Source organism: Dermacentor albipictus, chromosome 1, assembly GCF_038994185.2.
Source record: "Dermacentor albipictus isolate Rhodes 1998 colony chromosome 1, USDA_Dalb.pri_finalv2, whole genome shotgun sequence".
Classification (NCBI taxonomy): Eukaryota; Metazoa; Arthropoda; class Arachnida; order Ixodida; family Ixodidae; genus Dermacentor; species Dermacentor albipictus.
This window is the reverse complement of record NC_091821.1, coordinates 422572831-422595307: the sequence shown is the minus strand read 5'-3', so window position 1 is coordinate 422595307 and position 22477 is coordinate 422572831. Positions and strand designations below refer to the sequence as shown.

At 45.3% G+C, this 22477-nt stretch overlaps 2 protein-coding genes across 9 annotated transcripts in view; both read left to right on the top strand.

Moving 5' to 3' along the window:
* The window catches only part of LOC135896891 (integral membrane protein 2B), a 35289-nt gene extending 22113 nt beyond the window's left edge, over positions 1-13176 (top strand). Inside the window, exons 4-6 of the mRNA XM_065425400.2 lie at positions 158-370; positions 1070-1220; positions 10703-13176. Coding sequence (XP_065281472.1) covers positions 158-370; positions 1070-1220; positions 10703-10827 — 489 coding nt within the window. The 3' untranslated portion in view covers positions 10828-13176. The remainder of the gene's footprint in view (positions 1-157; positions 371-1069; positions 1221-10702) is intronic.
* A 2498-nt stretch (positions 13177-15674) lies between these two features.
* On the top strand, positions 15675-20594 carry LOC135896901 (dynein light chain Tctex-type protein 2B-like). Of its 8 annotated transcripts, none has more exons than XM_065425460.2 (8): positions 15675-15830; positions 15933-15969; positions 16309-16442; positions 16500-16569; positions 16803-16866; positions 16949-17010; positions 18552-18724; positions 20444-20594. In XM_065425460.2, exons 1-6 carry the CDS (start codon positions 15818-15820, stop codon positions 16994-16996), a joined length of 366 nt encoding a protein of 121 aa, XP_065281532.1. In that variant the 5' UTR covers positions 15675-15817; the 3' UTR covers positions 16997-17010; positions 18552-18724; positions 20444-20594. The 8 variants fall into 8 exon arrangements, with proteins under 8 accessions (XP_065281532.1, XP_065281523.1, XP_065281540.1 ...); XM_065425451.2 differs by having other exon boundaries at positions 18525-18724; XM_065425468.2 differs by having other exon boundaries at positions 18505-18724.
* Positions 20595-22477: the final 1883 nt, after the last annotated feature.

Below are 22477 nucleotides of genomic sequence, written 5' to 3'. Positions count from 1 at the left end.
AGGCTAGGTGCACATCAGTTTTGCTACTCTGCACTAATGGTGTCATGTCACTCCTGCTTCCAAAAGTGGTAGTCTATGCCTCTTGTGCTTCCAGTTTCTTCAGAATCTAGATTCATCTTCCATTGCTATATAGTGCTTTCGCTCCCTTGATGCACAGGAACGGTTTGACCTGGACATGGAATATGAACAGTATGAAGAGATAGAGGTGCCCGACTTCTCCCACGGACGCCGGGGGCGCTTCATTCACGACTTTGCGGCCAACAAAACGGGTATCGTGGACGTAGAGGGACGTCGGTGCTTTGTGATGCCACTCAACCGCAGCCTCGTCCTGCCCCCACACTCGCTGTTCGACCTGATCGTCAAGATGCGGGTGAGCTTCTAAGCTTTGTGTGGCTTCACAGTCTGCATAGCTCAGCTACCCTTATAAAATTTTCGCAATGGCAGCTTACAATTTCACTGCTGTGGAGGAGCCCCCGCAAAATCTGCCAATGGCAGACAGCTTTGCTTAAATTGGAGTGCACAGCATATCTTGTGTATGCAGAAGCACATTTAAAAAATGAATTTATATATTAGGTCCATTTTATTGTATCATATCGTATAATATTGCAATATCTAACAGTCTATCTTCTTTTGCAATTTTTATGTGCTGTGCAGCTTATGAGTAGACAACAAGGTTGTCAAAGATGCTCTTGGTTTTACCCCTTTTGCACAGGAAAAGGCTTAACCCTTGCCGTAACTTAGTGGCTATGGTATTGCGCTACCGAGGTCTAAATTGCGGGCTCAATCCCTGCTGCAGTGGCTGCAATTCTGTGGTGGCAAAATGCAACAATGCTTGTGTACTTAAATTTAGGGGCACTTTAAAAGACCCCAGATGGTCAAAATTAATCCAGAGTACTGCGTGGCTCATAATTGCATTGTGGTTTTGGCGTGTAAAGCTGTAAGATTTCATTTAATATTGGGAAAAGGCTTGTATCTGCCCATAAAATAAAGCCTTGACTAAGAAAATACTTCTCTCTTTTGTGAAAAAAAGAAATATCTGTTCTTCGTTTGTTTCTCTTTTGAAACCTAGGCTGGCTACTATGACGTGGACACGGAGATAGTGCGTGAGCGAATGCGCGTCGTGATGCCCCCCATCCTGGACTTTCGGGACGTGGGTTACTACATCACCCGTGAATGCTCTTCCCTGCCCACTTATCGCCTTGAACGCATGACTGTGCCAGGTAAGTGCATGTCAGGCATGTGCAGGCCTTGGCTGGGATAATGAAAGGTTTAGAATCATGGAATCGTGGAACTCAAAATCAGCGGATAGAAACTTTTGGGCATACAAAAAAACACAAAATGAGTACAGACAAACGCGAGCTGGGCAGTGGTGTTTCAGCTACGCAAAGATGCTTCGGTGCAGCATTTCTAAAACTCTCTAATGTTACTATTTTATTCCAATGCTATTCCTTTTTTGTGCTTCATCGTGGTCCGAGCAGCCCACTACTTACATTATGACCAAGATTGGCCAGCTGTAAGCAGTGGTTGATAAAGAAGTTATATAATTCAGCAAAAGGAACTCTTATGTTGTACCGGCCCTGTGCTAACTTCTCCAGGCCAGAATTTAGGCTAATGCATTGTGTACCAGCAGGTAAAGTAGCCATGCACAGTAAATCAATATTTCACTTGGTAAATAGCAATGAAATGTGCCCGAGAAAGCAACTCATTATTTTCAACATACTCTCAAGTAGCACTTTCAGAGTGCTCTATCGAAGTACAATCATCAACAATTTGGTCATGGAAAAAGCATAGAAGTACTTCAAGAACCACTATGATTTTTTTGTTTTGCTTTATCACAATATGATTCTTCACTTTCTCATTAAGTAAGTATCCTCTCATCTGACAAGCTAAATATTAGCCTTTGAAAGGCGTGACTTTGTGTGTTATGCAACGCGACGACTGCTAGTCATCAAATGGTATCACAACGCACTGGTGTGTCAACCCAGCAGTGCGGTGTTCGGCCACGTGCTTGCAAAAGCCAATTGCATTAATCATTTCACATGTCATTAAATCAGTGCTTTCATTCTGCCTTATCTAAGCATTTCAATATTGTGACACAGTGGTTATGTGGAAGTTAGATTCTATTTTTCTGTGTAATTATTTTTTATTCCTACAGATTTCTGTCAGCCAGAACATTAATAATTTTAATCCCAAAGTTGACATTTGCTGGATAATTTGAACATGTCTCGTCAGCACACATGCACCCGACCCACATGGTTAACACAGTTGTGACCCTGATGGCTGCAGTGTCTGTCTAGGTGGCAATAGGTTACTTTGAATGCATTGTAGACACGGTATCTCCCATCAAAAGTGCCAAATTAAAGCCTGCCTTAGGCAGATCTTTAACTGAAAATGGCTGTTCATAGTGAATGCTTACCCGTATTTACCAGATTCTATCGTGTGCCTTTTCCAAGAAAGTTGGTTGGAAAATCCCCTGCACGTTACAGTCTAATAAGCATTAACAGCAGCACCCTGACAGAGCCAGTGTCATCACCATTGTCAGTGCGCTCCGGCCAGTCTAGCTACTACTTGGGTGCTATGGGCACTGTCCAACCTACCAGCACCCATAGGAACCTCGGTGCTACCGATATCAGAGGTACACCTCTGTGTGGATGCAAGCACAATGCATAGGCACACTCTTTTGTGCATGCACGTGTGCACACACATGTACACAGTGATAACAAAAACAAACTAAACACTTCATTGGGTCATCCCAACAAGAAGCGCTGTATTCCAGGGTGCTTGATGAGCTGGCAAGAAGTGGAAATAATAGGGAGTTTAGTGTGTCCAGTATTCAGGTAAATGCAAGGACTGGGTGTCTTACTGGACGAGCGGAGGCACAAACGTAAATGACCTCGCACGGTGCATCCACCTGGTGGCACTGAGATCAATCAGACAAGAGCTAATATTGAAGTAACCAAGTTTATTTTACTTTGCTGCTGGTGTAAATTTGTGGTGGCAGTGTAAATCGTGTTGCTGCCAAAAATTAACGCCAGCAGCAAAATAAAATACACTTGGTTACTGCAATATTAGCTGTGCTTGTCTGGTTGATCTGTGCACCACCAGGTGGCTGCACCTTCCTGGCCATTCATGTTTGCACCTCCACTCATCTGCTAAAACACCTAGTTCACTTCTCTTTACCTGAATACCAGACTTGCTCAAACTTTCCATTCACCTGTGCTTATGCTCGGGCATCTGTCATTGCTTGGCGTTCTTGGTCGTGGTTCTTGGAAGATGCTGATTCAAACTGCTTCGGCTCCAGTTAATCTCGTCGTCATCTCCCACGGCACCTTCTTCAGACACAGGCGGTCTCCTCTGGGTCCTCCTTTCCTTGAGAATGAGGGCAGAGAGGGAGTTTGGTGAGGGAATACTGTCAATGTCCGATTTTTTGACATCCTTAGGGATTGCGAGAACGTACGAAAAATTGGGCGCTCCGAAATAATATATGCATGAAAAAAAAAAAACGCACAGTTCTAAAAGTATTTCTCGGATGGAGAGGGTCAAGGACAGAATTGTGGAACTCTGCCAGTGCATCATTGCTGGACAGCGCGTGCCATCAATGTAGCCGGCGCTATCTTCAGCTGGGTCAATGCTGCCTTTACTGCCTTAGCAGTGCGAGAAAAAAATCAATCCTCTTTTGCAGTGTTCCACTTGCACGCGATGGTCTTTGCTTCGATTTCAGCCATGGTGATATCATCACTGTACACTGATGACATCGTCATCAATGCTTGCGTCAACTAGGAGCTCGTTGGCTGTGCAAGCGCTGGCTCATCATTCTCAGTGTTGGAGTCATCCGAATCCACCCTTACTTGACAGACGATTTCATCGTCGGCTGACTCCCCACAGAGTTCGAGATGTTTGTCGGCGTTGGCAAATCGTTTAAAAGTTATCCTGGTTGCAATCAAAATGCCAGCGGTACACAGGTCATTCAACACAGTTAATGGAAAGAGATTGATCACACGCTGTGGTTCTCTCCGGGCAAGACGGCCATCTAAGTACCCATGTGAAGCCTGCGTGGCAAAAGCAGTTGCGGAGTGTCTCTTGTGTAACAGCCTTCCATGCTTTCAAGTCTGCTGTCCGCAAGCATGCCGGCAGCAGACCTCAGGTCAACAGTGTAACTGTTGCTGCTGTCTGAGCACAGCACCATGTTCCTGAGCACATATGACCTGTACAGAATCTTCAGATTGCGGATCATGCCTTGCTTCTTCGGCAGCAGGATTGCTGTGGTGTTTGGTGGCAGAAATTCCATCTGTATAGCCTTTAGGGCTTTGATATGGCCATGCGCAACTCAGTTGTTCACAAACAGCAGAACTTTTCAATTCTGCTGTTAAAACCTTCTGTACAACTTGCGAATGTATTCTTTGAATAACTGCTGTGTTATCCAGGCCTTATTGTTGGCCTAGTACTGAACAGGTAGGGCTGCCCCCTTGAAACACTTTGGATTTGTAGATTTTACTGTGACGGGCATGGAAAGCTTCCCACTGCCCAACATGTTGCTCCTGACAAGGACGGTCAGCCGCTCTTTGCTGTGTTTGCCGCCATGGCTGGGGTCACCAGGGAATGCAAGCATTTTCTCTGGGAGCATTTCATAGACAATCCACTTTCATCGCAGTCAAAGTTGTTCTCAGGTGCGAACTGCTGCAACAAAGACTATCTTTCTATTCTGATACCGCAAGATGGCTGAATCATTGACAGCGCTGCTTTCCCTGCACATCTTCTTGAACTTGAGGTCATTGCAATTCTTCAAATTTCTGAGCCCCCCATCTTTGAACTTGACTTTCTCAACATTCCTTTGAAGTGCAAAAGCCTCCGCCTTTCACTTCAAGATGTAGCCTGAGACTGGGATTCGCTTCGCGATCATGGTATTTAGCCACATGAAGAATGCTTTCTGAAGCTTTGGGTAAACACCCTGACTCGCATTCATTTTTTGAGCTTCTGCTGGCTTTCTGGTTAGTTTCAATATCTTCAACTTGTTTGTCATGGAACCCCAAAACTGTTTGCTTTGAAATTCCAAACTCCTTGCCCACGTCGACTTGTGACTGGCAGCTTTCAACTTGCTTGACGATAGCAGCTTTCTTTTGCATCGTCAGCCTACGATAGGGCTTTGCACGCTTCGAAACCATGGGCAAAGATGACGAAGGCATATTCGGCATCATCGCTGTCAGCAGCGAATCCTTTCGATGAAGAGCACAGAAGCAAACAACAGGAAGCTTCTTAGCGAATGTCGAAGAGAGCGTGCAGCAGCACAACATAATCACATGGCCTATTACAAAGCTAACCGAACAACATGTGGATAAACACAAAAGGCTACGGCCATAGCTACAGCTGGCTATGGCTGCCAATGAATTGGTGTGAGAGAGCAGTGGTTTGAGGTTGAATACAATATGATGGCCACAGTGCCACGGCTGTTGGATTGGCATGTGAGAGTGGGGTTCATGGCTGTGAGATTATCAAGATGGCAGCAATGAATGCCGCTTCAGACCTGGGGGGTATTCTGTAATAGTCGACCTAGTGGACTATCCACTTTGGCTGCTGCTGATTGGGTGCAGTTGTACGAGCAAGCAGGAGACGAGTGGCCTCAGCCAATCAGCAGCGGCCGAAATGGACAGTCCACTAAGTGGACTCCTACAGAATAGAGTGAAACCTCGTTAAACTATAGTTGGCCGTAGCTTGGAAAAAGTATGTACTAAACAGTAGTACTGTTTAACCGAAATAGCGTGAGATCGCCCACACCTGTCGAAAACGGAACTCAGAGAGAGTGCGATGAAAGGGGGAAAAAACAGGCAGTATTTATTCATTTCGCGTGACAAAAGTGTTATTTTCGTTTGATGCCCGGCGGCCTAGCACGACAACAGTGGCCTCAAACTTACTGAAGCTGCATGCCAGCTTTTCAGCCAGCCCCCTCGTCTCGGCAAACACTTGCATGGCAGATTCCTTGTTGGCGTTACGTATTCTCCGTGCACGCGCGCAGTAGTGCTGCAGAAGTCCTGGGGCACCTTTTTCATTGCCGGGTGCCGGAGTTTGGAATTTGGAAGTTTTCGTTTGGAATAGAGTTGCGTTATCGCGCCCCTGTTCTCGTTTTCTGTTTCGCACATCATGGTCATCACAAAGTGGCAGTGTATGTGTGGGAGCAAGTATAAATAAATTTCACAGTGCCAAAATCTGAGGCACCTAGCATATACATATATAAACATACTATATATATATGGCTATATATATGGTCGATGGCCTTGTCAAAACCCACGGAAGGTGATGAGCCGGAGACCGAAGCGATGGCGTCAAGGTGACGGAGGGAGGCGGCAGGAACATCGAAGTCGTCGACGTAGTCGACCGCTTGAAAGTATCCTACCGTCTCTCCACGCAGTAGGCTGATCGGGTACTGGTAGTAGTTGGTGACCAGCATCACAGTTGAGCCAGAGGTTACAGTAAGCACGGCAAACGGAAGAACAATGCCCTTGCGTTGAGCAAACACATCGGACGGCGTGAACACTACGGTGGCGTCAGATGCGGAATCAGACGACAAGACAACAGCCATCGACGACTCAGGAGGTACGGTTGTGTCGGCATCAACAGTGAGTTTGTCGGCAAAGTGAGGAGAGCTGGTCGGCAGTGATTCACATAGTGGTAAAAGCGACACTTCTGCACGTGAACAGTCAATGACAGCATGATGACGTGACAGGAAATCCCAACCAATGATGAGGTCGTGAGAGCACGATGGGAGCACGAAACACTCGATTATGTACAGAACGTCGTTGATGACGACACGGGCCGTGCATACAGCTGAAGGGTGGATTCGCTGCGCGCTGGCAGTGGCGAGCACCAGGCCAGAGCGAGCTGTAGTCACTTTTCGTAGCTTGCGGCAAAGGCCCTCGTGAATGACGGAAACGGCTGCTCCGGTATCGACTAGTGCCACTGCTGGTACTCCCTCTACAAAAACGGTAATTACATTTTGCGGCGAAGATTGAGGTCTTGAGAAAATCGACGTATTTGCAGTTCTTGCCTCAGGAACTGCAGCAGTCAGTTTCCCTCTTCAGTGGGAACTCGACGACGCAGGGGCGAAATCGAACGCCGACGAGGGGAAGGGGAACGCCGAGTTTCCAACCGGCGATCAGTGTCGAGACGTCGCGGTGATAATGGAGGCGTGGCGGCGTATTGTGGTGCGTAGCGGGGCCTGTCAAAGCTGGTACACGCAGTTGAGGCGCGGCGGCGACAGAAGCGTGCCACATGGCCAGCAATGCCGCAGGCGAAGCAGATAGGCCGGTTGTCTTGAGTGCGCCACGTCTCGGTGGGACGAAAAAAGTGTGGTGACGGTCGGGCAACTTGAAATGAAGCCGGATTCATGGGCGATGGAAAGGAAGCGGTCTGCGCAGGTGGTCGTGCAACCACGGCTGCATAACTGAGCGGCAGCGACGTAGGGTGGTTGGCAAAGTTGGTATGGGCCAGCGGCACACTCATAGGGTTGGTTGGGGGGGTTGTAGGAGCTGCAGGAAGCGCTTCAGATATGTGATTTCGGATGGCTTCCTGCAGCGTTGGAGGCAAAGCTGCCGTAGGTGCGTCACTGTGAGGCAGCAGCGAGAGCTGCCTGGCCACCTCTTCACGGATAAAATCTTTGATATGCTGCGAGAGGGTCGAGTTGGTGAATTCGGTAGAAACCGCGATGCTGGAGACGGAATCGGCGTGCTGGATGTTCTGGCGGGCGATGGAACGTTGGCGGCGCAGCTCGTCAAAGCTCTGGCAGAGGTTAATGAGGACGGATACGCTAGTTGGGCCTTTGGCCAGCAACATCTGGAATGCGCTGTCCTCGATGCCCTTGAGGATGTGTTTGATCTTGTCATCCTCTGACATGCTGGGATTGACCCGCTTGCACAAATCGAGAACATCCTCGATGTAGCTGGGGAATGTTTCTCCAGGCTGCTGTGCGCGCTGGCGTAGACGCTGTTCAGCGCGTAGCGTACGCACAGCTGGGCGATCAAACACTTCTGCAAACAGAGTCTTAAAGGCGGACCAGCTTGTAAAGTCTGATTCGTGGTTGAAGAACCAAAGTTTGGCTACGTCGGCGAGGTAGAACGGCACGTTGGTCAGCTTAGACTGGTCATCCCATCGGTTATGGGCACTTACACGTTCGTACGATGAGAGCCAGTCTTCCACGTCGTGTTCGGCGGTCCCACTGAAAATGGGTGGGTCGCGCTGACGAGGGACGCCGGCGCAGATGACAGTGGCAGCCGGTGGGGCGGGCAACGAGGTGGCGGGATCAGGCATAGTGCAAGGCGATCTTGTTGGCAGGGTTCGAGTGCGGAGCTCCAGGACGAGGCGAAGGATCTCAGCAACCTCCACCAAATGCGATGAGGTTTATTCTCGTTCACGACGTTGTGGAACGCTAGGCAAAACAAGGCACTGCAAGGGCTGTCCGAAGCACGGGGTCGCTCGAGATCACGGCACGGCCCTTCGTCTTCTTCTTCAGACGGCACATACACAGGGGCGCGTCTGCTTCATTACAATATGCATATTGTTTATTGGTGTAAAATCTCGTATCTTCAGTCAAGGTATTTAAAGCATGTATGAAGCTTGTGTGCTCTTCTAATGTCCATTGGTATAGCTGCATTGTGTGTAAGGATCGATGAATTCACTTTGGTTAAAATTGCTTCTGGGCGTCATTATCTTGCAGTTCCCTGCTGGTGCCTTTACTAGAAGGGAATCTGGTGCTGGTGTCCAGGGAGTTTGGAAGTATTGGGGTTCAGCCAGTGCAGAAACAATGGGCAGCACATGGATTTTCCCTTCCAACTTCAAACGGCTTTGCAAGTCCAACATCTTCAAGAAAATATTGCATTATATATACAATTGAGAATAATTGTGTGTGCACAGAAACGGTATTGCGTTGCTTTGTTAGAAAACCATGATTGCTTCAAAGCTTGAGAAAGATGAAGTGTAAAAGAATAGAAGCTTACAGACAATGAAGCCAGAGGAAGTGTAGAGAAAATGAACTTTTGCATTTTAATTGAGCATAGAATAATAAGAAAACGAGAAATGAAAGTGGATGAAAAAGAAGAAAAAGAAAGAAACTTGCTACAGGTGGGAGTCTAAACTTCATCTTTTGCATTTTGTGTGTGGTGCAATGCCATTAAGCTACCATGCCAGTTGCCCTCCCATCAACTTTCTTGGCTGTTTGTGTACGGCTACAAGATCAGCCCTTGGAGTATAAACCAGTGCCACTCAGGGCCGTAGAAGTGGATGTGGAACATCGTTTTAGCCACAGGCAATCCATATCTGCTGCCATGACCATGAGCCGCACTGGCTAACACTGCTAGGGCTGATATTATAACGATATACAAACACCCAAGAAGGTTGATGGGTGTATGGCTGCCATGGTAGCTTAAATGGTAAATAACCGATTGCTTAATGTGAAAGATGTGGGTCTGGCTTCCACTTGCAGCAAGTAATGTTTTCAAACACTTTAGCTCTGCTATTCTTTTATTTTGACAATAAACAATAGGTTAATTTTCCTTGTGCTTGCTCTCGCTTCATTGTCTTTTTGCTTCTGTGGTTGTAACTAACAAAAAAAGTCGAGCCCATCAGTTCCTCAAATTCTCGCTCAGTGTTCCATCTAGTAATTCTTGTACGAAACATTATGGCCCTGTGAGAAAATTCTGTGACGATACTGCTAATATATATAGAATGCAGAACCTAGCTTTGTGGTAACATAATGCAAAGAAGGGGTAAGGCGTGCAGATACAGACACAAGATAGGAGAAACCCGCCGTGGTTGCTCAGTGGCTATGGTGTTGGGCTACTGAGCATGAGGTCATGGCTGAGCACGGTCACAGGCCACGGTGGCCGCATTTCAACGGGGGCGAAATGTAAAAACACCTGTGTACTTAGATTCAGGTGCACGTTAAAGAACACCAGATGGTCAAAATTTCCAGAGTCCTCCACTACAGCATGCCTCATAATCAGAAAGTGGTTTAGGCACGTAAAACCTTATAAAATAAATTTAAAAAATGAGAGGAGAAGTGGACAACATGAACGCCAACTCAGGCAAACAAAGAAAGAAGACACAAAACTCATCTGCGCATGCTCTGGAATGGTAGCACCACGTGCCGTTCTACACGATAGGTAACTGTTAAGGCATTTTATCTCTTCCTTATGTAAGGTAATTGAAGGCTGACTCACACACGCATTTCCACCATTATTGGAATGCCACGCCTTGACCATAAGATACGTATCGTCATTCCTATGCCTGTACAATATCGCGCATTCATCGAACTCAGGCGTGCAGTTACAATCTTGGCAGTCTTGGCACTGTAAGGAAAGATTAGAAGGCAATCCACCAGTTAACAACCTTTTTTGGTTAACAACCTATGTTTGTGGTAACAGCAACATACTATTTTATTAAAAGAGATTAGTTCACACTAGAATTTGTTTGCTGCTGCTGTTAGTGCTTTAAAATTCTTACACGTGTTTAGAGAAGCATTTAAGTGACCTCTTTACTGGCATTGAAATCAGTTGAACAGATCATGCAAAGTGCCTATTGCTGTCCAGGGCCTATTAACGAAGAAAAATCCAGTTATGTTGAGAGCTGGGAACTGGTGTAAATACACCAAGGCAGTCTGCATAATTGCAGCATTATTTCTTTTTTCTTATATTTTTTCTTCTCTTCTTTCTTGCAGTGTTCAAGCGCAGCCTCGGGCAAAGTGATCGTGCCACTTTTGTTGAGTTTGCCGGCAACAAGGTCGGTGAATTCGAAATAGTCAACATCGATGAAGCAGTTGGAGCCACAAGCTCCCAAGCCTGAAACAGCAAAATCGGGATGGCACCTGCCATCACCTGGATATAAGAGCACGGGGAGGGCCGACGGCAGGAGTTAGTGCACCCACTTCTGGAGAGCTGGGTGTTTTTGTCCACAGAGGAAAGCGCCATTGTGGTGGCATATTTTTTGTTCCCCGTTTGTTCTCTTTGTCCTACCCCTCCCCCCCCCCCCTCCCCAATTTGTTCACTTTGTAGCAGTTAGATTTATTCCATGTAAAAGTGGCAGCCACTAATGTCGTGCAGTTTTCCATTCTTTTCCTCCTTTCCTTTCCTCATTTTGTCTGCATTGTTTACTCTCTTTTTCTGTGCTGTGGAATTTTCTAGGACACTGAGTACTGAATCTGGCTACTATAGCTATTTTTCTCTTTGCTGTCATCATTTGGAGGGCTAGTTACGCTGCTTTACTACTTTGTAGACTTGTAATTTACTGCTGAGCCAGGCTCATTTAATAACACGTGTGCACGCATTTCTTTTATTCTCTCAGTGGCGTTGTGCTTTCGTTGCACATATCATTCCGTATTGTCTTCTTACGCTTGGTATTGACGGGGTATCTAGTCATTCTTACATGAATGGTTTACAATGACTGGTGCAATTGTACGTTGTCTGTAGCTCTTCATCTTTCACAGTGGTCATTTTTCTTCTTTACTCCTGTCACTGTTGAAAGACTGTGTGTCTTTGAGCTGTCTCCTTGACGTAAGCCTGTCATCACCGACTTGTTAGCACAAATACGAAAAGTGTCTACACGGCATAGGTAAACACGTACAAAAGATTTATCATTTAGCACTGGCAGTGCTGCTACGTCTCCTCCTCTTTTTGTCACATTTTGTTTGCGCACTGAAGTGCGCATGGAGTATGTGGTTCAAAAAGGGGACCGAACACGCACGCCTTGTCTTTCCAGAGCAGTCGGAAACAACACTGCGCACAATTTAGCATAGGCTTACTGTGCTCTCATCTCAGTGGCTCACTTCGGGAGTATGACATCTTGTGCCGTCGGCTGGATCCTGAATCTGAGCACAGTGCACTGGATTGAGTAGGTTCATCGAGGTCCCTCTCTCGCTGTCAAATTCCGCATTTTATATGGTATAGTTTGCAGCAACGCATGGCTCGTATGGGTCTTACCATCGTAAATGATTAAAGGCATACTGCACTTGCTGTAGCGTGCAAATTTCGTTAAAGTTGTTCTCTGGCTTTCTTACAGACCCCCCATATGTGAAATGCTCCTAAAACATCATTCGCTAGGGTGTCTCAGGGTGCACCACGTGAACCGCTAAGTTTAGTTACTATTTCGGGCATTGCCAGTGCCATGGTACATGTTGAGATGCTTAACGTGCACTTGTAGCATATTATATATATAAATATATACATATATATAATTATTGTATGTATATTTACTCCAGCTTGCCGTGTTTGTTCTGTGTATTTTTTGGTTTTGTTTCTGTTCTTGAACAGTTACAAGCTTCGAGAACAAAATGTAGTTGCCAAGTTAGCATGCTATGTTGTTGTCTTGCTCAACAATGGGGCAAGTAGGAAAAATAGGAGAGTACAAAGGTGGTGGCGTCCCCAAACATGTATACATTGTCTGGTTTTGGTGCATTTTGGCTTTTCTTTTTTTTTTGAGGATAAAAGCATTCATGGTCTTTGTTCAAGCACGAGTTTATATTTTTGCCAGGTTTGATTGATTCAACCAATGGTTTGTGTTCATCCAAGGGGTCATGGTATCAGCATGCATGCAATATTTGTTAGTAATGGTTCACAAGAGGACTTAAAGCACCAAGGCTGGTAATCAGTGACTTGTTCACCAATTGTTGACTCTCATGTCCAACAAAGTGACCAACTTGTGTGCATCTCACATAGTATTTTTTGAGAGAGATTTCAAAAAGTGACCAGTCAGTTACAGCTAGCTGCTGCTGTTCTTGAGAAACGGAACTGGAAAGTGTTAAAGACGACGTATAAGTGCTTGCTCAGCTGTGTCACTGCTTTTGTCAATTCATTTCTAGTGATGCCATATTTTCTTATTTTTATGTGTACACATTAGCGAGACCATTTTATAATAAGTTGCTGCATTTTTTATTAAACTTTTGTTGTCATGTTCGGCGTAAATGGTGCCACGCAAGCGCAGGGGTAATGAGTGTTGTTAAGGTTAAGAAAAAAAAAAGAGTTGCTATTACAACTGCTGCTACTACTTATACTGCTGGTATCGCACATGATACACATTACCACCCTGTACACACAGTTCCACCAACTGCAGTGCACGAGCAAAACCTCTGTATTGTAGTGGTTCCAATCTTTCACAGTGTCTCCTTTCTAATTGGTTAATAAAAGGAGCTTGGAACAAGTGAGATGTCTTCATTGGCGGCCTCTCGGAGGAGCTGGCCGATGCTGTTCCGAATGTCGTAGCGCAGGTACCGTGTCACCACCATGACGAAGAGGTTGAACATCAAGACGAGGTTGGATATGAACACCATTATGATGGACAAATTGGTGCTGTACCTGACAGTGCAGGGAGAATGGAAACAAAGAAAAGTATTAGACCTTGCTGTCTACACACTTGCCAATAAAGCTTGAAAAGTCTTCTCATGTTAAGAGTACTACAGTAAAAGCTTGTTAATTCAAACCATAAGGGGAAGCCGCTTCAGTTTGAATTAACGAAAGTTTGAACTAATGAAATTGAAGGCGAACAACAGTACACTGCGATTTGGAAGCACTAGGACATGTCAGAAATTTAATGTTTGAAAAAGTCCGTGATCGTAGTCTGCCTTTTTTCCTCAAAGGTGACAGCTAGCACTTTTTGCTCTAATGAGCGAATGTGGCTGAAGGCCTCCTCTTTGCCTTCTTCAAAACTGAAGAAGAGACGGCTAGCATTCAATCCAGCCATGACCTCTGCAGCGGAGGGCCACACTGGCGCTTCGTATTCCTCCTCCTCCTCATCATTAGCAGCGACAGGTTCAGCGCTTCTGACCTGATAAATTGTGTCGTCTATCAGCGCACCACACACCACTGCACTTTCGTCCATGTCGACATAGTCAGCAAAGGAGATTTGCAAAGCCGCCGAGATTTGAGACGGGCAAGAAGTCTCGGAGGTCAACTGAGAACAGAGAGGAGACAGCTGCTGCTGCCTTCTGGCCGATCCTGCACCGGTTAGATTTTTCCCGATTTTGCCTTCTCTCGCCATTCTCTCCGTTTCGGAGGCGACGCAGCCTTTTGTGTAGGCAATAGGTGCGTTTCTCTGGCCGTGTGCCAGGCTCCAAGCCGCCGGCATGGTGGCGCGTAGTTCGAATTATCCGTGGCAGAACTTTCTCGCGTTGGAATGAACGGACTTTTTTATGCATAGACTTTTGTGGAGCTTGGCCGGACCAAATCGTACAGTTCGAATTATCTATAAATTCGCATTATTGAAGTTCGAATTAACGAGCTTTTACTGTATAACACAAAGATGCATGCTTTAACCCTTTTGGTATTTTGCACTCTGCAAAAGCAAGCTAAATATATCGGTTATATTGTGGAAAATATAAAAAATCTTAACGACAGTACTAATAAAACTTGACTGCAGGGCTTCCAAATTCTGACGTTAGCAGAGAAAGTGTGTTCTTTGCACTAAAATAGAGTGATACTGTTATTTTCATGAATGCCTGTGTTATTGGCCTTATCTTAGTAACAAGTCGTATTCTTTGCGCTGCTTGGTTTAAGCATGGCTCTAAATGTTGGCTTCTGTGTGGTACATTTCAAAGGAAGGAATGGTGCACAGTGCCGCATAGCAAACCTCGCCTAATGGTCACACGAGAATCGTTATGAGCACATGAAGCATCTTCTTGTGGGCTTTTGATATCGACTTGGGGAAGTGGCGAGGCGAAAAGCAACGACATCTTCGGGCACCTGATGATTTGCATCCTTTGTTGTGGGGCTGTGGTAGGGTGCTCTCATCAATCAAAGCCTCTGCAAGACTCGGGTGGAACTATAGATGGTTGTCGTTCTTACCAGACGCCTTTTTTATGGGCAGTCATTGAAAGCAGTCATATTTATAATATGTGCCAATATGCCAGAAAACGTTTTGGCATAAACTTTGGCTGGTGCCATGCTTGCAGGTAGTGAGGATTTGATCGATTTCATGGACGCCACCCTCGTATCAGAGATCGTCCGATCTCTGGTACATGAACGTGGGCTCTCAAAAGTAGATGTACTTGTTTATGTATTTTTTCGCCGCGTCACCTGTCGTGCAACATGTGGGCAAGTAAAATATATACCCTATGCAAATGTTAAGCAATTTTGGAAGCAAGTTTTGTGCTGCAAAAAGCAGGTTAGCTGCGTGGTGCTTTGCTCGAAAGGCATGGGGAGCAAAGTAGCTGCAGTTAACACGATTACCGCGTCGAAGCGATAACCATGCAGTGGCATCGCTTGAGGCGCATGATTTTTATTTTTTGTCGTTGCCACAAACTGTTAGTTCTGGAGTATCGCACATCGAGCAGCAAGCACTACAGTAAGTATACCGCGTTGTCCAAAACGAAAATGTATATTGTGAGCTTGCTCGCAAAGCGTACTGCACCAAATGCCATGGAAACGGTTGTAGCCAAATGGACACGCTGAAGCTTTTATCTGCTTTTATCATCGAAAGCCCGCTACGCTAGAAACGTCACAAAGTACTAGACAACCTGGTTTTTTCAGTCCGTATGATAGCTAGGATGCGCCCGCGTGGTATGCACGGATCTTTCTCTTGCTTCGCGAAGACACTCAGGATTCGGCCGACGACTTCGAGTTCCTGTTGGCGGCCTCGTTGCGAGTGCTCTGCTTTTCCGTGACAGCTAGCGAAGGGTACGACGAAGCTCAGCAGCGTGACAGCAACGGCTAACATGCCAGTCGCCGACATAGTGTCGGCGCTGGTTGATTAGGAACGCCGATTCAACTCATCCCCGCACCAACTGTACCAGCACTGCGAGACATACACAGCCAGCCATCGAAACACGCCACTGCAAAAAGATGAGATGAACAAATGCATGGATGGATGGATGGATGGATGGATGTATGTTATGAGCGTCCCCTTTGGAACGGGGCGGTGGCTTGCGCCACCAAGCTCTTGCTACTATGCTGCCTAATGCAGCGCTTCCGAGAAGGCGCCATATGGAGGCGCTGCCGGGTGAGCATAGCGTAACATAGTGGGGTGACTTTCAGTCTACGCGTCTATTTCATTTGAGCCTATGATTTGAGCGGATGACCACCAGATGGCTAGAAAGCAGGACAACCACTATGGTGCCTCTATCAAATCCATAACGTCGTCGTCATGACAACCATGGTTACGTTTGCCAAACTAAAATGGCCGCCAACACATACGAGTTGCGTTTGGCACCTGATAAAAAGTAGGTTTATTTCGTAACACTGCGTTAATTATATAGCCTTACCGACATTACAGTATCGTCTGTTTATTTTTAAAGTGCTAGCGATATCGTTGTTTGAGAAACAGCTCCGTTTTTTATAGGTTTTCAGCCCAAGCGGCCCGAGAGTGTTTGAAAGATGCCTTGATGACTGAGTTCGACGACAAAATTTACGACTCCAGTCAGGTAGCACAGTGGACGAAAGAAACCTCGCAAAGGATATGCGAAAGACTACAAGGTACATTCTTTAGAATTTGCTGTCACGCGTATCGTTTGTGTCCAAATTATGTTTCAGAATTGGGTTTCGAAAGATACAAGTACGTGGTGCAAGTAGTCATCAGCGAACAACGCGGTGAAGGAGCAAGGTGAGTGATAACACTCACCTCTAGTAAGCTGCAATGCAGGATAAATGCCCAGAGTGGTCTGTGTAGCGGAGACCATGTCGGGCAGATATTTGTAGTAGATTGCAAATGTTGCAAATTTAATTAACTCATGCAACACTGAAGTCTAGCAACTTGTGTTATTTGCTCTTGTTGCGTAATATTCCGTATACGAAGCAATGTGAGGTTGTGCACTGGGTATTGTTTTCTTTTTGCAGGATGGCTTGCCGCTGCCTTTGGGATTCCGACACTGACGTCTGCGTTTCGGAGTTCTATAATGGAGTAAGTATTTTAGGTAGCTTGCGGCTGTCACAGTTGTGCGATTCGGCGGCGTTCACCTAATTTGAAGCTGTTTGTCCCACAGGACAGCTTGTTCTGTGCTGCTGTTGTCCTTGCCTCATATTACTACTAGACCGGGCTAGAGTGGTAAGTTTCATCAGCCCTTCTATGTATAATTCCATCTCTCTTTGCTGCAATTTTGTACTCTGTACTGCATCAAAGCCACACTGCAAACTGCAAAATGTTTATGTGCCACTGTAGATTAGCTGCAACTGTTTCAAGTTTTTGCAGCTGAGACACACTGCAAGTGAGTGCAGGAAAATGGTTTAGAAGGAGAATGGTAAAACAAAAGAGTAGAAAAATCACAGTGCTCAACTGTACTGGTGGTACTGCACGGGACCACTGCGAAGCTAAACAACAAAATCTGCAATTTGTCTTGGGCAACTTCACACCCTCTATATATAGCTAGTAGAAATGAAAGCAGCTGCCGAGACTTTGAATTGAATTGGTGCTGCAATGTTCCATGTCGGCACCATTTACAAAGGGTGGTAGTTATGCCAGAACAGTACCAAGGAACAAGTCCCAGTCCTTATATTCATCTCACATTGCTTTAACGCAATGAAAGTTGTCTATGATGTATGCAAAAAGAACAATAACGATGTTTAGAAAGCATAGCAATGCAGTGCCTAGCAGGAAATTTTATACATAAAGATTACTATAACTAATTTGTGGCTTTTATTCTGCTAATATTACATATCTATATAGTTCAACAAATTGCAGTCTCTCAGCAGAATGGAGAAGACATATTGAGAGTACAGAAAAATTATGCTCTTAATATTTTGTCCTCAATTGCTTTCACTTTTTACTGACAGCATGTGTGAATTTATGTGCGCAGTGTGTGCATAAATATAAACTAATTTCTTTTTATTAGCTCCCTTCGTCACATTTCTATAAAAGCTCATTACGACCAAGTAACATCTAGAAGGAAAATGCTTTCTTTACATCTGTTAATTCATTGTATTCATGTTTTTTATATTGAGGTTACAACTGTATACACACACACTCAATGGCAGGGGGCATGAGCCTGCTAATAGGGAATACCACACCTAAGTGAACAAGATATGGAAGCTATGATGCAAAGTACAGCTACAGTAAAGAATGCCCATAGAGGATCATAAGGGCCAGTAACCCAATCGCTGTAGTGATGCTGCTGTTAGAGTGTTCTAGAACAGCATGATGTGACAATCCATTGCTGCAGTGTGTTCCCTCAAGAGCTCTGGCATGTGTGCAGGTGTCAGCTGTGACAGATTGCCCATGGCATTAAACCCATGGGTGCAACAGTGTTATGGCATTAGGTGTCATTATTTCAGGTTATAATCAAATACCTAGGTATATACTAAGCAGTCGGAAGCCCATGTGTCACCTGCATTATATTTGTGCCAATTTGGTAACATTCATTAATGGATTTAAGCAGCAGGTCATGTCTCTCAGTTTGGCTCAACAGCACACAATGTTTGATCACTCCCACAAATGGGACTTATGTGCAAGGATGCATGAGTAGCATTATGCAATCAACTTTTTATCATTTTTGCTGCCACACATTTGACCATGGTATATTACACCTTGAATAATAGCACATAGTTGGTTCTTCATTTTCACAGCTTCATCAAGATACCTTTCCTGCATAGGTCCCACTTGACATGCATCAAGCCACAGCAGGATGGGGTGGTGCAGTATTGGGAAACTGGTATAAATGCTCATGTGCTACCAAGCTCAGAGCTAGCTGTACTTTCCAACATCTGTCGTGCCTTCACTGGAGACAACCAAGATGCTACTGAGAATATTCTTTAGCCTCCATCACGTGAGTGACTTTTTAAATGCTGAATAATTTGGCAACTCAGTAATGCTACCATGCAGCTTGCCAAGTTCTAAGCTTATAAACTGCTTTATTTAAGCTGCTTGTGCTTGTAGACAAGCCTTTCACCTGTGCCCCCCATCAGTTAATTTTAAAAAGAGTCTTACACGTGACATTAGCCAGGTTTGAACTCAAGATTCTCGCTGGCCTGATGGTGTCTGAAAGAGTCTCGCCAGTTTCCAAGCTTTAGCATGCCTCACCAAACGTAGTCCATGACTTGTCATCACTTATGAAATAAAATTGCACTACAGTATCCAAACAGGATTTCATTTCTCACCAGGTACTACCTCACTCACCTGATCACTCACCTGATATCCACTGCCAGATGAGTGCCAGCATGATAGACGAAGTGTTGCTGTTTGTGAAACACTTAGTGTATTTCAGAAAAAGGGAGGCACGTGTCAGTTTTGAAAATTAAGAGGAAGCAAGAAAGAAAAAGTGATAATCATGACCATAGGAGGAATAAATGGTCCTGCTAGTCATGTTATTGCAGTTTCTTGTAATGGGTTCGAGGAAAGAGTGATGTCTGGGTACTTGCCTCCTGAGAAGTTGGTTGTACGCGTGTGCGTGTAACAGAAAATTTCAGTTTAGCAATCTCCAAGCCTGATTTAATATGTGGTCTCCCTTGAGTTCGTACGTCACAGAGACAAATGCATGCATGTTATGTCATGCACTTAAACTCCATACCAACACCTTTGCAGCTACTGCAGTGTGTGCCCTTGCTTGACATCTATTCCAGCAAAGCATGCTGTCTCTGCATGCATGATTCTTCAGCATCATCCCACCAGGTTGTTCACGTAACTGTGATAACTACAGCAGGATGTGCTGCAGTAGCCATTGCATAACCCATGTCTTGTTTACAATATCGCTTTTATGAGCATGCCATCCACTGTAACATGCAGTTTTCCTCTTCATACACTGTACTCTCTCTTCATCGAGTTTGTCTGGGCCCACTCATCTATGTAAACACAGAACCAGAAGGTGATGAAAGGAGTTAGATATTCTCTCCTAATGAAAGAGACAGCAATGAGAGTTGATGCTATTCAAAGTAGTTTGTGCTTACACCTACTTCTAGATATGACAGTGTTTTTTTTTCTTTTAGTACAGGCTGTGTAGTCTTCAGTAAATTACGTGTGCTGGGCTAAAGAACAGCAACCTAGATATTTTCACCCTTTATTTTCTTATTTAGGGAGTTATTGGGCAAACACTCAGGATGAATTATAATATATAATCTGCCAGTGCAGTAGAAATAAATTACAAAAGGATTTGTTGAAATTGGGCTGTGGCATCTCAAAGTGTCCGACTAGCTTCAGAGGTCAAAAGGCAAGTGAAGAAATCAAATGAGATGCACAGAATTAGTTGCAGTGATATACAAAAGCACAGAACTCATGGACTGTGACTTAGAGGCCGATGGGAAATGCAGGGTCATTATTCTTGCGCTCATTTGGTTAAAGCTACATTTTCCACCATTGGCATGTTATTCTCTGGCTGTATGTCTTCTAGAAAAAGAAATAGCGGTTAAATAATAAGGTAAGCTTGAAAATAAACACCTGTTTGGAAATCCTACATCGTGCTGGCAAAGTGCCATACTGCTTTCAATAAATGTTCATTGATTCATTCATCACCCCTCACCAGCCTCTTTTTTTTTTTCCCCCTTTCTTTCAGCACAGAGCAGCAGACTAAGGAAGTCATCCTCAGGCTGACCACTCTGCCTTCTCTGAAACAACGTTCTGTTTCTCTTGGTTCTGCGGCTTACTGTGCTGTCGCTGAAGCCTGTAACTGCTTTGGCATTCAAATAGTCACATTTTACCTTTCACAGCATGTGTTCTCATTTTATGCGAAGCATATTACTAGAGCTCAACCCAGCTCCTCAGGCGCGGCGGTGTCGCCTTTAAAATCACGTGACACCGTGACGTCACGACAGAGGAGAAACGGGGCTCCAACTCGTGCCGTCGCTCTTTGCACTTGGTTTTCATCTCATGCAGGGCTTCTTTAATTGAGAATACATATTTTGTTTTGGCTTGTGGTGATTGCGTCCGTCCATTTCATTGCGGCGCCACACCGCAGCATGTTTTGGGCATAGGCGCTGCATGCGAAATCTATATTTCGAAGTTATGCGCGCGGGCCGCCGCTTTCCCTCTGAGGTCACCGTACCGCAGCGGGACCGTGAAGCACTCGCTGCTGTCCGCCCCCAAGCAGACCAAAGGCTCACCCGATCGGCCCGAGCCCTCTCCAATATTTTCCGGGGGGGGGGGGGGGGTTATTACCAGAGTTCTGTTACCCACATCATTTGAAGTTTCTTTTGAGTTGCCTCTACCTTTTCACTTAAAATTTTATTGTTAATCGCGGAAAGACAGCCCGAAAAGGAAGACAGCGCGCATGAAGTTAGCAGCCATCCCAGCTCACCCTTGATCATTGCACCCACCAATGATTACCAACAATTAGATACGGCATGCGAGCCGCGTAAGCATCAGCCGTGCACAGTCATTCGTAGTTATGGCAGGAATAGAGGAGAAGACGCGCACTCTCCTTCCCAAGTGCGCGTTTGATCACGTGACCTACAACTAAACCGAATGTCGAGCACGTGGGAAGATAATTCCTATCAAGCCTCCATACATTTCGGCCTCACTAGCTGTTACGTGCTTTTTCTCGCACTCGCGATGTGTGGGTGCGCTCTAGCTTTCGTATATGCCTTTTGGACTTTATACGGAACATCATGGTGACGACGAGAAATAAAACGAGAAATCGAAAATAAGCATCGACCTTGATTGTGCCACGGCTGCGGACGTCGCAATGTGCACGAGCTACAAACGCACCACCAATAGCACCAACGACAAAGCCAACAGTGGGCTCATCGCTTATCGGTACTTCGCCAAAACCCGTCTGATGCCGAGAAGGAAACATATTTTACATTGCATAAGCACCAGCGGTAACGTAACACTATAGGCGGCGCAGATTGCCTCCAAAATGAAGCGCACAAGCCGTGTATGTCGTACTCCTCAGGCGCACGGACAGCCAAGCGCAGTCACACAGAGACTTGAGAAAAATACGCGCTCAACTGGCTGATTCGGCGTAACTGGCTGAATCTGATTCGGCGTAACTGACGGATTCAGAAAATTGTTTGGTCTCGTTCTAATGGAGGGGTGCGTCTTCATGAAAGTTGCGTGGCGATAAGTCTTGATAGAAGAAAGAATTTGGTAGTTATCGCATATCTCTTACCCGTTTTGTACCAGGGCGCCAGTTTTAAGGAGGATGATCCTTCTACAGTAAGGAATACATGAGGTCTTCAGTTGGCAAAAGTTATCAAGCGCTAATGCGAGAGGAGGCAGTGAGGGAAGCTTCACGCGAACCACCTGGCTTAGAAAACAATGCAAAAAGTTGTACAAAGCAACGAAAATGGGGTACATAACAGCGCAAGCAGAGTGAGGCCTTTCGGTTATGCGAAGATGTTTGGTTGCGCTCTTTTGTAAAACTTATTAGTCAATGCTGTGCATTTTCCTTATTAATTTTGATTCGTCACATGCTGTATCAGCTGCTCAATAACGCAATCCACGCTATTCCTACTTCCTCTCGTTTCCTTTCGCACTTTTGAGATATCGCTGTCTTATTATTTGTTTATTTATTTGTTAATATGATTGTTTATTTGTATGCTTGATAATTTATTACCCTACAAGCCTTTATTGTGCTCCCGGGCTGTAA

Coding starts and splice junctions, on each gene's coding strand:
- LOC135896901 (XM_065425432.2), top strand. Junction 16,443..16,499: donor GATATGCGAAAGACTACAAG/GTACATTCTTTA, acceptor ATTATGTTTCAG/AATTGGGTTTCGAAAGATAC. Junction 16,867..16,933: donor TTTCGGAGTTCTATAATGGA/GTAAGTATTTTA, acceptor CCTAATTTGAAG/CTGTTTGTCCCACAGGACAG.